This window comes from Chelon labrosus (genome assembly GCF_963514085.1).
Source record: "Chelon labrosus genome assembly, chromosome: 7".
In the NCBI taxonomy this organism is placed as follows: domain Eukaryota; kingdom Metazoa; phylum Chordata; class Actinopteri; order Mugiliformes; family Mugilidae; genus Chelon; species Chelon labrosus.
This window is the reverse complement of record NC_140343.1, coordinates 15352334-15367557: the sequence shown is the minus strand read 5'-3', so window position 1 is coordinate 15367557 and position 15224 is coordinate 15352334. Positions and strand designations below refer to the sequence as shown.

Below are 15224 nucleotides of genomic sequence, written 5' to 3'. Positions count from 1 at the left end.
ACGAAGATGTACATGATAAACACTAATGAATATAGATAGATAGATAGATAGATAGATAGATAGATAGATAGATAGATAGATAGATAGACAGATAGATAGATAGATAGATAGATTTTAAATTTGTCAAAAGTGTTTTTACCACCCTAGTTCATAATATTTTTGTGTGATAATTCAGAACATCATGTTTATATATTTGTCAAAGTTAGGATCTTTATATAGGATCTGTATTTATTTGTTCCTTAGAGATACCACAACTAACATAAACTAAAATGAAACTTGATTTAGACTGAGGCCTGGTCTCTGGTGTTGATTTTTATTTAATTAATTATATCAATATATATAGCCTAGCATACATATTTTTACGTTGGATAGCCATATAAGGTTGTTTTTAAACATATACTCCAAAAATTTGTTTAGCCTGTGCTTATGGTTTTTATAGAGACCTCGTGCTTGGGAGATTTTTGCTGAAAAGCAGTTCTTTTTCATAGAGGAGCAGCATTTCGTTGCTGGTTGAAGCAAAGTGATCTACCAGGAAATAAATGTGCGCTTGTTATTAAATAGTTCCCACGCTGGGTGGCTGCAGATTTGAACTGACACACTGCCACACTTTCCCACGCACGCGAGAGCCTCCTTAAAGCGCGCGGGGAGGAGGGGAGGGTGGCGCGCGCATCAACTCACGGAGCACGGGGCACGAGGCGGGCGGTCCGCGCGGTGAGGATCATGTGTAGTCCACGCGCCGAAACTAGGTTAGAGCGAGACGCAGAGGAGGAAAGAGCTACAAGAGGAGGAGCCGCCGCTTTCATGTCATTACTTTACATACTTATAGGTTGCTTTTGTTTATTTTGAAGCTCGGCACGCATGAAGACAGAGTAGAAAACCCATATGAGGATTCGTTGTTGTGACAGTTTTCAGCTGCTCCGGTTTGGAGCGAATAAGTGCGCGTCGCTCTCAGTGTTTCTTCTTGGCTTCGTTTCCACCTGGAGTTGTATGACCCGAAGAGTTGGATAGACTCCAGCGCCAACATGAGAGGTGAGTTTTTGGGGATTTATCACATTTGTTGAAAAGCGTTTACACTTCTGGTGTACATCCAGCAACTTTTAGTGTGGCGGAGGCACTGCTTTGGACGCGACTCTGAAGTGCGTCAACAGCAGGCGCGCGCTGGAATAAGCGCTGGATTGCACTCGGAGGAAAATAAAACAATTAATGTTTTAGCTTCTAACTGTGTACACTTGAAAAGGACGATGTCAGCTTAAAGACTAAAGCTTATTTACGATATCTCAACTGAAAATGCGAATTGTAGATTGTTTAAAATTTGATTATCTTAATTACATAACAATTTATAAAAACACAGACTATGTCTAAAAAGCTGTGTGTTTAGTCTGCTTCTATTACTATACGGGTTTTTGTGCACGTAATATAGAAATGCGTTGCAGCTGTGGCTGGGCTACTTTATTTTCGCCGGCGAGCGACTCCAGTTATGTAAGAGCGAGGGAAGGGAGGCAGTGAGCGGAGTGATTCATAAGCTGTCAAGCCGCATAAAAATCTGTTGGGAGGGACTGCTTAGGGTGAATAAGTAGTCAGTTTTTGTAGATTCTTTCATTTCCTTATAACTATACTATTTCAACACTTGAAATATCACTTTTGTGTTATTCAGGGATTAGTTTTGCAGCGTCACTGTTAATAATTTGGAGTTAGGAATACCGTTCACCATCACCTTTGTTGCCTTTAATGCGCTAGTAATTTAATTTACCTTGTTTCACTGTTAGTTCATCAGCCCAGCGTGTTTTTATTTTCACAATCAGCAGTGTGGTGGCCAGAGAGAGAGAGAGAGAGAGAGAGAAAGAGAGGACGTGCTCCATTGACCTAGTTCTGTCATTGAGGATTACAGCATGGGTGTGTGCGTGTGTGTGTATGTGTGTGTGTGTGTGTGTGTGTGTGTGTGTGGAGGCACACAGTTTGTCGTCATAACAGATGAAACAATGGTGATCAAATCAGATCTGCTCTTTAGTGCATGTACGTGCTAGCTTTTCTGTACTTAGTCTCCAAAAAAAAAAAATGAAAAAGTGACAATCTGTGACAAAGAATATATTTACAAACAAACAATAAATAAATACGTTTATTTTCCAATGTAAGATTCACCACTTTAAAAAGATTTCTTTTGTGTTGTCCTGGTGTCAAACCATCATGCACCGCTGTGACAAGCAGGATATGGGCACAGCAAGTCTACATTTAACCGCGAAACACAGCAGGGTCCAGTTAAGCTCAGCTTCCTCTGCCAGATAAGGTTTCTTACATCAACCAGAGTGGATGTCACTCCAGTCAAGCATGGCGTGTCAATCTGATTTTGTAAAGCTTCCACATAATTTACAGGGTTACCCACAGAAAGATAAAGAGGCAGGCATACAGTGTGAAAAAACTAGAGTGTAGAGCACTGTTAAAAGTCACCATTATACATAGATATAGAGGTAGCCATTTATAACGCCACTGTATTCACTTATCTCGCCGCTAATCTTATGGAGTTCAAGCAGGTGTGTCGTAATGTAATTTAGCAAACAAATAAATCATTGTTGGGTTGCATAGTTTCGTGCAATGATGGTGAAGCAGAGCGGCAGCCTTATAAAACTCTATTGGAGCTGAGTTGTAACCACAGGATCAAAGGTACGGTTGCAGTAAAGAGAAAAGGTGTCTCTCTGCTCTCCAAGGACGCTGCTGCGCTGAGCTCAGCCTCAAAGCTTCTATCTGTTGAGTTTGCAGCCTTGGGGAAGTTCACAGCGAGTTACAGTATGTGTCAAGGTGCCCTTTCTCTCTGACAACTGCATGCTAAGATTCCAGTCCCCCCATCTAAAGCTTTAACTCTTTCATAATCTGCATGTTAGTATGCAAGCAAAATGTCAAATTACCACCACGTATCTACGTTCGGTTGTGTGTTGTGACTGTGGTCCATTCTGCAGCAGAATTTACATAATGATTATCTAAGAATAACATTTTAGCTTTAAACAGTTGTTTGGACTTAGTTGTATCTTAATGTCATTTAAATCGGACATATCTGTTTTCAAAGTGTGCAAAAGGATAAGTGGCATCTAATCAGGCGTATAAAAGATTTTGAGTCAAGGTGGCGGCGATTGCTGCAGCGTACTCCTAAATCTGGTCCTGCGGTTGGGAGCAGTATGCAAAATTACATGCTGTGAACTGAATTCCTCAGTCTGGTTTTGCTTGTGTTGCAGAGGCCCACTTGGGTTTTGGCTTGGAGCAGGAGCTCACACTGCACAGTCAAGTGAATGCACTTTATCTCTTCTGATCAATGGTGAGGGATTACAGAGGCGCAGAGTGTGAGGCATGGTTTCTTGGCAAGCGCAAAACTGTTATTTACTGAATATTTATTATAAGACAAGTGATGAAGCAGAATAATAATTTTTATTCACTACGTGTCAAGTCAATCAGTAACAGTGTGATCATCTATAATACAATGCTTTAGATGAAAACAAATATGTGAAAAGTCAAAAAACATTAAAGGCATACTGTATGGGGCTGACATACTGCGAGTGCAGCTAGCTGTACTATATCCTGGACATAATGTATATGCCCTGACATTGTATATGCACCCTATATGCTTTGACATTGCTGGCTTCCAATTATAGTGCAGGCTGTTTATACCACAGATGTCCTTCGCGTATTTGTATAAGACATCTCTCAAGATGTAAAAGCACAATGCAGGACGATGAACCCGGTGACACCAAAAACCTTTCATTGCACTGTACTGCATCACCTGAGTAATCTCCTAAATCTGTAGTGCATTTTTAAAGAGTTTGGGGTTAGTGCCAGGCCGTATTATACTATCTGTGCTCTGTAGGTGGGTCAGAGGGAGGAGAAGGAGAGAAAAAGACATCTTTACTGTTCACATACTGAGGATGTATAGAAAACAGCTGGCAGCTGGGGCCCTGCGCTGGGAGATACAGAAAGCGTCAGACTCTTCTGGGACGCAACAACTGTATTTCATAGAATAACTACACACTGCACGAAGCCCTTCTGTTGGTAACTTGACCTTTCACAATATACCATATATGCCATTCCTCCCATACGAGCCCATTGCAATGTAGGTTAAGTATACAGTATGTCAGGTAAATGCAAAGAGCAAGGTAAATAGGACCTTGGACTCTGTTTGATTAGCTGTGATGAGAGGGCAAAGTCTCTCTAACTGAGGGTTTACGGCACTAATGAAGAAAGTGCTTGCAATCAAACACTGACTGAATGCCTTTCTGACAAAGAGAGGAGTGTGTGTCTGTTTCTGTAGCATGTATTTTGTCCTTCCCGTAAGTGTGTCACAATAAAACTATCAAGATAAGAGACATATTGAATTATTGTTTCCTCATATGTCTGTTCAGGTAGTGTAAGCAAGTATTGAAGGAGTGCTAGAATAATTCAGACGATTACAGTGTATATAAAACATGTTCATTGGTTAGTTTTGACACGCACAAGCTTTTATAAAAGCTATATATAAAGGAACTCTTGTTTGGATCCATGCTGAATAGCAGTATACCTAAAAATTATTTGTGCAGTTGACTGTTTTAGATATCAACAACAAGTGTAATAGCTGCTCTTCACACTGATTTACGCTAAACTGTGTGTACTTAAATGCGGGGTTGTGATTTGTGTTTATTAGCCAACAGACCAGAACAGCAGAATGAGACTCTGAGCCAACTGCACTAGAGTAAAAATAGATTCATGGTCTAGCTCAAACACAGATGAAATTTCACTCAAATACTTGACATGCTGCAGCAAGTTAAGAGCTACTATTAGCTATGTCTGCCTCCCTGTTTCAGCCAGCTCTGCTGAATGTTTTGTGATACACTGCCAGATGTTGCACTAGCTGTAAAATCTCCAGTGCGGCGCATCGTCCCTTGTCAGGTTGAGTTGCTCGTCTCGTATCTTTATGTAATCAAATCTGACACCGTTGTCTTTCCAAAACAAAAGGAGAGATGCACTCTCCCCTTACGTAAAGGCAGGGCCAGATTTGGTTCCACCTTTAAACCTGCAAGAAACCAGACTTTGTCCCTTGTAAGGCTGCCATCTCAGGCGCCTCCTCCTTTGCTCAATGGGAAACTGTGTCAGTGGAGCAGCTCCTGCTCGTTGAGTTTGACTGTGCTGCTCAGCTGACTGGTGGGTGAGGCAGCGAGTCACAGACAAAGGTTTTTCGTCGCAGAAGCCAATGGGAGCTCAGGAGGGTGAGGGAGGATCAGCACACTGTTGCCGGGACAACCACCTTTGAATGAGTGTGTTCGTGGAATGCGGCCAAGCGGCAGTTATATAACAGTCTGCAGGGAGGGAGGGGTGAGGCAGAGGGGGTGAGGCTCTGAAGGGGGAGCGATCAAGGGAGCAATGGGGAAAGGGTTTTTTTTTCCATTGCTCTTTATTTATTTATATCCGCCAGCTATGTTTTGTTAGTCAGCACATTCTGCCAAACCGATATACTGCAATATTTCACCTGCACAGCGCAAAAAAGACTTTATAGGATGAAGAATATAAAAATAATTTTTTCCTACCCTGCTTTGCTTTGCCACAGCGTGTGACGTGTATCTCTCCCCACGCTGTGTGACTCATGTGATTGGTCGGTCGAGTGTACTTTACATAAAAGCGCCTTTAGAAAACAGCAATTTTCAGAAAAACTGTGATTTACACATTTCCTAATACTTGTGTGTGTGTGTGAGCCAACAAAAGTGGTTTAAGGGACTGTTTAGCACACCCTGCAGTCCTAGACAAATAAAATCTTGCATACAGTCTACGCCGTAACAGTCACTTGCTGTTGTTGTGTGGGTTACAGTTGTAGACCTTAGAGGTTTGAACGTGGCAGTGTGCCTTTGTTAACCTGCTAACATTTTGCTCATCCTGGAGGAGGAGCGACAGAGCAACAGAGAACTGTGAAACTTTATAACCCCGGGCCTCAGCTAATGCAATTGACCTGCTATTCTGGGCTTGAGGAGGCCCAGCTACTTAGATAAACAACATAATGAAAAGAACAGGCTGTTCCTGAGTAAGGCTCAGGCTTCCACAGTGAACCCAAGGTGTATAACATATTCACATTTTCCTTTGTGTTCTTGGCGCTTCTGTTCCTCCACCATCTAATTACTTTTTAAATACAATGCACATGTGTGACTTTCATAAAAGGATAGTTTGTGAGAAAGCTCAAGTCAGTCTGTTTGCAGTAAGCACTAATACGTTCAAAGTGATGATTGTCTGGTTTGAGATTAGTTTGAGAAAAAAAAAAAAAGACGACTGTCTCGAGTGTTTTAAGCTGCTTTATGGTGTTTTATTGACAATAACTGATGTCACCATGATAGGCCTAAAAAGCCAACACTGAATTTTCTTGTAACCGGCTCTACACACTTTTCTATACGGCAGTCTTACTGGACAGTGACCAAATCTGTGTTTACTTGTAACATACCTCTGGGTTGGGTTTTCTATATATGTTTATGTTTATGTTATGTCTTGATGTTGTGTAACAGCTGCAAAGGACAGTACCTCTCTTCCATCACACTGACATTGAAGTATTACAACTTTGCCAGGGTTCAATATGATTGTTATATAAGTATTGTTTGACTACTAGTCCAGAAGTCGTACAGGTATTATTTGATGCAACATGAAGTAAAACAAAACTTATGCATTTAACAAATTTTCTGCTTTCTTTTGTCTCTACAGCTCAAATAGAAGTGATTCCCTGCAAAATATGTGGGGACAAATCATCAGGGATTCACTATGGTGTCATCACCTGTGAAGGCTGCAAGGTGAGCTATCAGCTGTCTTACTGAGTTACAGTAATAAAGGACAGGAAAAACTGGTCTCGGAGGCGGGGTTATTACCAGACTGATTCTTCTCTGATTAATCATGTGTTTTGTTTATGGTCTGCAACATCCCCGTTGGTATTTATAAGCTCATAATTTGTCTGTCTTTTTTTTGTAGGGTTTCTTTCGACGCAGCCAACAAAACAATGCTATGTACTCTTGCTCACGCCAGAGGAACTGCCTGATTGACCGGACCAACCGTAATCGTTGTCAGCACTGCAGGTTGCAGAAGTGTCTCGCCCTGGGCATGAGCCGTGATGGTGTGTTGAGTTACTCGATCTATACTTCGTTACTGAGCGTTTCTAGATCCCACTTCCGCTTAACGCAATGAATGAGTCATGTATTCTTTGTTTAGCTGGCACTGTTCTCCCTTAAATGTTTAACTTTTCATCATTACACCCTCCTGTTACAGCTGTGAAGTTTGGTCGAATGTCCAAGAAGCAGCGTGACAGCCTGTATGCAGAGGTGCAGAAACACCAGCAGTCGCAGGAGTGTGCAAGAGTTGGAGCCCAAGAGGAGAGCTGCGACATGGCCAACCACAGCCGCACCTACAGAAGAGGCTCCAGTGCCACACTTAGCGATCTGGACGACATTACCACGCTGACAGATGGCCTGCTTTTTGACCTGCCGCTGACCCCAGAGGATGCAGGTGGAGAGTACTGCAACCTGGACATGCTGGGTGGAAGTGGAGGCAGCAGCTCATCCTCTCAGAGTTCACCAGAACAGACCAACTTGGACTTTGTCGATGGCAACCACAGCATTACGCATGAGTACCAGCTATTGCATGATTCCGGTCTCTTCTCACATGCGATCCTCAACCCACTGCCTGAGGGCTGCTCCCTGCTTGAGATAGGTTAGTATCAACCCTCAAATGCCTAGCTGTGACCGTTATATTGTTTCTGAATCTTAACATCATCCTAAAAATATTAAACCTGATGCAAACTTGGAAAACTAAAATAAGACTTTTCCTCTGTTCAGAGCATATAACCCAGAATGTGGTGAAGTCCCACATTGAGACAAGCCAGTACAGCACAGAAGAACTGAAGAGAATGGCGTGGACATTGTATGGCCCAGAGGAGACGCGCGCATACCAGACCAAGGTAAATTTGACACCTAACTGCAGTTTAATATTGGCTAAAATTCTCCACCATCCTTTCTGGATATGTGATTAAGCTAAACTGCATTGTGAACTGTGCAGTAAAGTGTAAATCTATGGAGAAAAACATTAATCAAATATAAAACATCTAACATTACTACAGCTCATCTGGCATTGCTGTTCTCTTTTACAAAGTCATCAAAGAAATGTTTCCACTTCTTAACCTTGCACAAAAATAAATACCAACACATGTAGAAGACCGCTTACTAAAACAACCGAACATTTCTCCTTTGTCTCTGCAGTTCATTATTGCAGTAATGTTTGAAAACCCAAACATTTTATCATGCCATATCAGTTCCCACTCATCTTCCTACTCAGGTTTTAAGGCAGCAGCTCTGAAAGCCCAGACACACAAATCCGATATCAAAGAACTGGCGGCAGTGAAGGCCAACTGTGGTGTCGCCTCATGCTGATTGTTGTCTGGGCCAAAAAATTGATCTTTAACACAGTGCTGTGTGTGTAGTCAACAGCCAACAAACAGTAACGCTCCCCAGACCCCCAACTGTTTTATGTTATGACCCTAAGTTGGGTGAATCAAACATACTGTAGCTCAGGACATTTTATCAGATCACACAACTAAACTGTCTTTCATGTCTAAAGTAGCATAATCAACTAAGAGTCATCCTAAAGCCTTCCTGTCTGATTCTTTCTCTTTCAGTCAGCTGAGGTGATGTGGCAACAATGTGCCATTCACATCACCAATGCAATCCAGTATGTGGTAGAGTTTGCCAAGCGCATCTCTGGCTTCATGGACCTCTGTCAAAACGATCAGATCATCCTCCTCAAAGCAGGTCAGTGCCTGACACATTATACACATGCCCAGCAGGCAAGAATTTGTTCTATACATTTTGTACAGCCAGTGCTGTATGTGTGGTTATATCATTGCGAACTTTTAGCTGTGACAAACATAGCTGTTGTCATATGAACAGTATATTGCCCTCAGGTGGTAGCCGACTTCACACTGTTCCAATATCACATGCTTGCAGAGTGACTGTAAATGCATGCTTGTTCTACTCGCAAAGAATGGAAGGCTTTGTTTTAACCATGCAGCTGCTGCCCCATCTTAAGAATCACTGAGGCTCCTTGAGTGTATTAGACATGAAAGTGACTTTTGTTTGTTAGTGACAGCTAAGAAACTCAAATCAAATCAAGCTTTATTGTTATTCTGACATACAGCTGTAATGCAGACAGAATGAAATTGCACTTCTCTCTGAGATTTGTGCAGGTAGGTGCAGGTAAAAGACTCAGTTCAAATAAGACTAAAAGGCTAAAAAACTTAAGTTTAGATAAAAAATAAAATGAGTGCAGTGCAAGGTGCACGGTGTCCTTCCCGGGTCACATCAGCTTGTGAAAGAAAACTGTTGCGCAGTCTGTTAGTCCGTGCTCTTGATGTTACGGTACCGTTTGCCTGATGGCAGCAGTTCAAAGAGTTTATTGAGAGGGTGTGAGGGGTCCATGCTCTGTTCTTGCACCGGCTTATTGAACTGGAGGCAGCGAGACTCTCAATCACTCTTTCCCCTCCCCTCACTACCCTCTGCAGGGCATTCTTGTCTGAAAACAGAAAATTATAAGTTAGTCAGAATTTAAGATTAATGGGTTTTGGGTGGCAGCAGAAATTCCGTCACAGGGCAGGGTTACAAGAGTAAACACACAAAGGTTTTATCACACATCATTTAATTAGACTAATTTAGAGCTTCAGTGTGAAATGTGTAAAAGGTGTGTAGGGTTGACACACCCATGCACTGACTACCTCCTGAGGGTGCAGCAGATTATGTATGGTGGTTTAGGAATGTGGACTAATAACAAGTTACTGATATAGACAAACACATTCCTGTAAGTATTACTGTTATTTACGTAACACAAGATTTAAAAATCAAATCAAGTAGGACCAGTAACTCAGTGACAATCTGCATTATTTACCTTGATTATGATAATCCCATCATTTGATATATATTTTATGTATCTATATGCTACTCTTTTATTTCTAAAGTGTTTTTTGTGTGTGTGTCAACAGGCTGCATGGATGTCCTCCTGATCCGTATGTGTCGGGCCTATAACCCCATCAATAATACATTTCTCTTTGATGGAAAGTTTGCCCCAGCTCAACTTTTCAAAGCTCTTGGTGAGTCGACACATTCACTATCTCTCATATGAACTTTATGAAAAGAGGAGGATGAGATTTTAGATAAACTTTTTCTCTCTTTCATCTGTGTCACAATCATTTATCAGTAGTTTCTGTTTTGATGACTTTCCTTTTTTTCCTTCTCCGACCCCCAAAGGCTGTGATGACCTTGTGAACGCAGTTTTCGACTTAGCTAAAAGCCTGAGCCGTCTACAGATGTCAGAGGAAGAGATGGCGCTCTTCAGTGCTGCTGTGCTGCTTTCGCCAGGTGAGACGATGTGTCTGTTAACTAAATTAAGTAGTCAGTCTTAATAAATTGGTGAAACTGGAATTTCATACATCTGACAAATCAAAACCTCTTTAGACGTAAGCGTTTACCAGCACTGTTTCAGTTTCTACACAACTATGAAGTACAGTGGCTTAATCCCTGCATCCAGTGGATTACAAAAGTATAGTTAATTAAATGAGATGAATTATCCTTTGTCCATCTGTGGGTTTTAAGATTTTTGCACAGGTAAACGTAGTGATAGCGGTACATAATTTTAAAATATGGATTTATCACTATAATACTTTTAAATGTTTAACAAACTGTATTCACTTGCTCTTTATAAATAATTGGAGTGTGTTTAGTCCTGAATTAATTAATTTAGCAGACCTCCAAGACGAATTGAATCTGAGTCTTTGCTAGTATTTTTGTCCAGATAGTGTGACTATCTAGTTTTATCTGATTTCTTAGTATTAAATTTACGTTATCCATCCCATATGCGGGAAAAAAACTATTTTTAGATAAGCAAAATAAATTGAACCATTCAGATATCCTCCAAATAAAAAAGGAAGTCTGTCTGCTGTATTTGTTTGTCAAATTGTTTTTTTTTATTGCACTTGGAATTTACACATTATTAGTAGAAAACACAGACTGCTACCGTGGTGACAGTTTATTAGTATTATCTTTTTAGAGCTTTAGATATAAACGACTTACTGGATTATACTCATACTTTGCATGTGCAATAACTGCTAAACTTTTCCCGATAATACCATCTGAAGTCATCTAGGTCATTACATTTGAGTTTCAGAATCTGCTTACACAGTGATGACACAGCAAGATTGGCATGCAATGGCTGTAGCAATTGGCAACCTACTGTTAAAATGTGAACGTGTATCAGTCAAAAAAACTACAAAAAATGCTCATTACTATGGAATGGTAATAAAACTTAAAAGATATTTAAAATATTGTATATTTTTTTCTCAATACTTTTTTGTTTTTGGCACAAAACACATTAGAAAAGTTTCAACCCTTATGTAAAATGTAAGGGCTTGCTGTTTTGCATTCTGCTAGACACGCAAACACTGTAAACCTTACCATATTCAAATCCAAACATGCACCATGATGGTTTCAATGTATTCATTATGTTTCTTCTTTCTCCTTCAGACCGCCCCTGGCTAACAGATGTCCAGAAGATCCAGAAGTTGCAGGAGAAAGTTTACACTGCTCTGCAGCGCTGCTTACAAAAGGAAGGAGCATCAGAAGAGAAACTAGCAAAGGTACAGAGCTCGCTGCGGCTGTCCTGATATGTTGTACATCTGATATGATGTTTATTAGTATTTGTCTCTCATTCTAATTTTTTCTAATTTTCTGAATTTCCCTTCCAGATGGTGGCTAAGCTTCCCATGCTGAGGTCCATTTGCAACCTTCACATTGACAAACTGGAGTTTTTCCATCTGGTTCACCCTGAGACAGCATATACCTTTCCTCCTTTGTATAGGGAGGTTTTTAGCAGTGAAATCACCTTCCCAGACTCGACGGAAGGCTAGTCACTGTTTATCTAAATAGCATGATTCAAATAGTGATTGGGTGTAGGGAGAGGAAGAGAAAAATGTGGCAACCAGCTGAAGCAAAACCAACCAGCAGCTCATTGACAATCCTGCACGCTACACTTTAGCAAGCACTCCTCTCACCTCTGAACTCCCAACCCAGTGGAGTAGCGTTCACTGCCCTGTTAGCCAGTCCTTTCAGCTTAACACTACAGGAACTGCTGGGTAATCGGTGCGTGTTACCTCCTCTTTAGGGAGTTAAAGAAATTATTAAAGAGTAGCATACATTGTTTGTACTCTCAAAAATATTTTTCTATCAGAAGACCTTAAAGCTTTCGTCAAGTTGAATTTCTTTCTAACATAAATTCATCATTCTCACAGTTCCTGTAAGCTACCGTTGAATGTATCCCTCTTCCCTTAACCATTCAGCACAGCCCTGCGCTTGATATAGAATGTACATACCTAAAGTCCTCACCAACTTTGTGGAGATTTGCAGTAATGATGCCTGTTTCAGTTGTCCGTCTAGTTTATTGTTTCATTCGGTATTTTTTGTAGCACCCATATTTTGCAGTTTTGTAATATATGAACAAACTGTTTAAAGGGACCATGATCAAACTCACAAGCAGACAAGGTTTTTAAATGTTGTCAATCATGGGCAAACATGCAGCGTTTCTGTCGCCATTGCACCCACAAAATCTTGTGCACAGAGCCCAAAACATAGCACTTATGCTGAAATGGTGTAGGTATTTTTACTAGCACACCCTCAGACAATGATGTAAGTGAGCTCTTTTTTTGTTTGTTTTTTATGCAATCAATGACCTCAGTCCAAATACCTTTTCCCTTTGCAAATGCCACTTATAGAGTGAGAGCATTTTCAGATGTTCCTTTATGTACGGACAACATACATTATATAATTGTGTAAACCACAAGCAGTTATAAAATTATACCAAGTAAGGGGGAGGAAGGTAATGTTGTATGTGCGCTCAGGTTTCTCAAGTATATACTGACTGCCCACACTTTGGGGGTCTGGCTTAGCAAGACTGCTGCGAAGTTGAAAGAAAATCTGGATAATTAGCACTTACGAGTTCTTACCACAAGATTTTACGGGTTCACACTCAAACTGCCATCTGTGAAACTTATGCTAAACCAGTCCAAAATGCTAGGTACAGCTTGTAGACAAGCTGCATGACCAAGGTGCTGGGAGACCGGCCACTTTGGGGTCATGTACTCTCAAGGAGGACCATCTGGCATTGTCACATCTCAGTCCCCTTTGCACAAGCGTGCCATCACCCAAACCTCCAGCAGCTTCTTAATCTGCATGCTCAAAGGACTTGAAAGAAATATTTCGATTGCATTGTCGGATGTTTGAAGGCAATGAATAGAAATTGGACAGGTGGATGATGCCGTTATTTAAGCTCCTTAGACAACAGAGATAGAGGATTTGCTGTCTACGCCAACTCTCACTGCTTTTGGGGTCGATCAGATTATGCTGCGGGATGCAGCCAAGGTGTTTCATTCTGGAGAATGAAATCTTAGTCAGCACTCCCTTACTACCTCACCCTCTACAAACTACATAGCACAGTAAAGGGTTGACAGAGCCATCAGCTACCCCCCTGAGTTAATATTTTTGCATTCATACTAGGGAGCGTCTTTAAATATATAACAATTAGTTGTAAAAAAAAAAATAAAAATAATTGTGGTAAATACACAATTGTAAAACAAGTTGTTATGCAGTCACTGGACAGAAGACAAAATCAGACAGAAATGATGACATCCTCTCTGACTGCTGCTCTGTCATTTCAGAGCAGCTCATGCATGCCTTTGGTTCCAGGCTAGATAGATAGAGATCTATTTCAAGTAAAGTCTCTGGAGACATCTGTATATGCGTCCATCCTTCAAAGTGGGGCGAAATATTGGATTACTACAAAATAAACAAAGAAAATACAATTCGACCAGTAAAAAGAAGCCATGAGAAAAGGTTGTTTGTAATTGGAGAAAACACTGATTTTATCTCAAGCATTTTAAGACAATCGCACGACAGATGTTGGATGTCTTTCTTAATGTAATATTTAAGCCTGGTTTGCTTTGCACTGCTGGGACAGTGCTGTTCGCCGTGCATCATATTATCTCACATAGTATGAAGGGGGAACTACCCTTGTCTTGGTACTTAAGACAGTGGCATTGTGGGATCGTGCAATAATGTCTTTCCCATTGTTCTCAGAACATTAGGCCTTTGCTGCCATGTATTACAGTTGTCATTAGCACTCCTGCTTAGTTAACTTTCTAACACAACATACACAGCTAACTTATTTGCCGATCAGACTAAATGGCCTGATGGCCTTCACAGATTGTAACAAAGTGCAATACTTTGTGTGCCGCGCCTGAGAATGTTAGATATGCTGATTTCAGTATACTTTGTGACTTTGCAGGCTTAAAATCTGTCCAGGGGGCAGTACTTAAAATCTGCACTTACATTTCCGTTTAGAGTCACTCAGGGAGATAGCTGGGCTCTCTGTCCTACAGTGTCTGCAGTTAGTCTAGCTAGCAAGACACCTTGCACCAACATAGAAGACCTTTAAACCTTGATCACTGTGTACAGTACATTTTCTTGTGAATGTTTGATTACAGAAGTATCAAAGATTTTACCCCTGTCTGATATCATTATTGCAACCTTTTTTTTTTTTTCAGTTTGAGTCATAGAGTAAATAGGATATAAAATATATATATATATATATATAAAAGATGGATTATAATCTCTGAATTGTGTTGGTTTTGTTGTGATCTTTTGTTTCTTAATTTTTATCCATTTATGTACTGTTTTTTCCCCCTCATCAGTTTAGTGTTTTTTGTCTTGGAGAGATGTAATTCTATTTTTTTTAAAGAGCGTTTTTAAAAGATGTCTCCCTAAAAGTTTCTCTTTTGTCATGATCCTTCTGTTTATGATATTTTCACTCTATTTTAAGATTATTATTATTAAATCAACATAGATTTTAATATGAAATAATTTATAAAATGTCATGGATATAAAGCCCAAGAGGTTTTAACACAGTGAAGTGTTATTGCACAATGGTGATACTATATGTGGATTTAAGAATGTAATAAAAGTCTTTTTACAACTAACATGAGAATCTCTTGTTTGTTTGCCTTACCTTTATGCTTATTATGTTTATCTCAAAGCCAAATCACATCAATCCAATGATATCTGCAGGATTAGATACTGTTAAGATAGCGAGAAAAGACAAGACACTACTCTTTTCAAACTATGCATGCAATCCAAGTTCAGATTGACAATTACCCT

The 15224-nt window shown here is 40.4% G+C and overlaps 1 protein-coding gene across 1 annotated transcript; it reads left to right on the top strand.

Annotated features, from left to right (window-relative positions):
- Window positions 1-765: 765 nt before the first annotated feature.
- Window positions 766-15071, top strand: rorca (RAR-related orphan receptor C a). Its single transcript, XM_084547988.1, has 10 exons — window positions 766-1029; window positions 6694-6779; window positions 6955-7096; window positions 7249-7689; window positions 7815-7936; window positions 8651-8783; window positions 10007-10114; window positions 10272-10382; window positions 11544-11656; window positions 11765-15071. Exons 1-10 carry the CDS (start codon window positions 1023-1025, stop codon window positions 11924-11926), a joined length of 1425 nt encoding a protein of 474 aa, XP_084404114.1. The 5' UTR covers window positions 766-1022; the 3' UTR covers window positions 11927-15071.
- The last annotated feature ends 153 nt before the right edge of the window (window positions 15072-15224 follow it).

Excerpts from the sequence above, each read along its gene's own strand:
- rorca (XM_084547988.1), top strand. Across the intron at positions 10,115-10,271 it reads TCAACTTTTCAAAGCTCTTG|GCTGTGATGACCTTGTGAAC; the intron begins GTGAGTCGACAC and ends CGACCCCCAAAG. Across the intron at positions 11,657-11,764 it reads CAGAAGAGAAACTAGCAAAG|ATGGTGGCTAAGCTTCCCAT; the intron begins GTACAGAGCTCG and ends TTTCCCTTCCAG.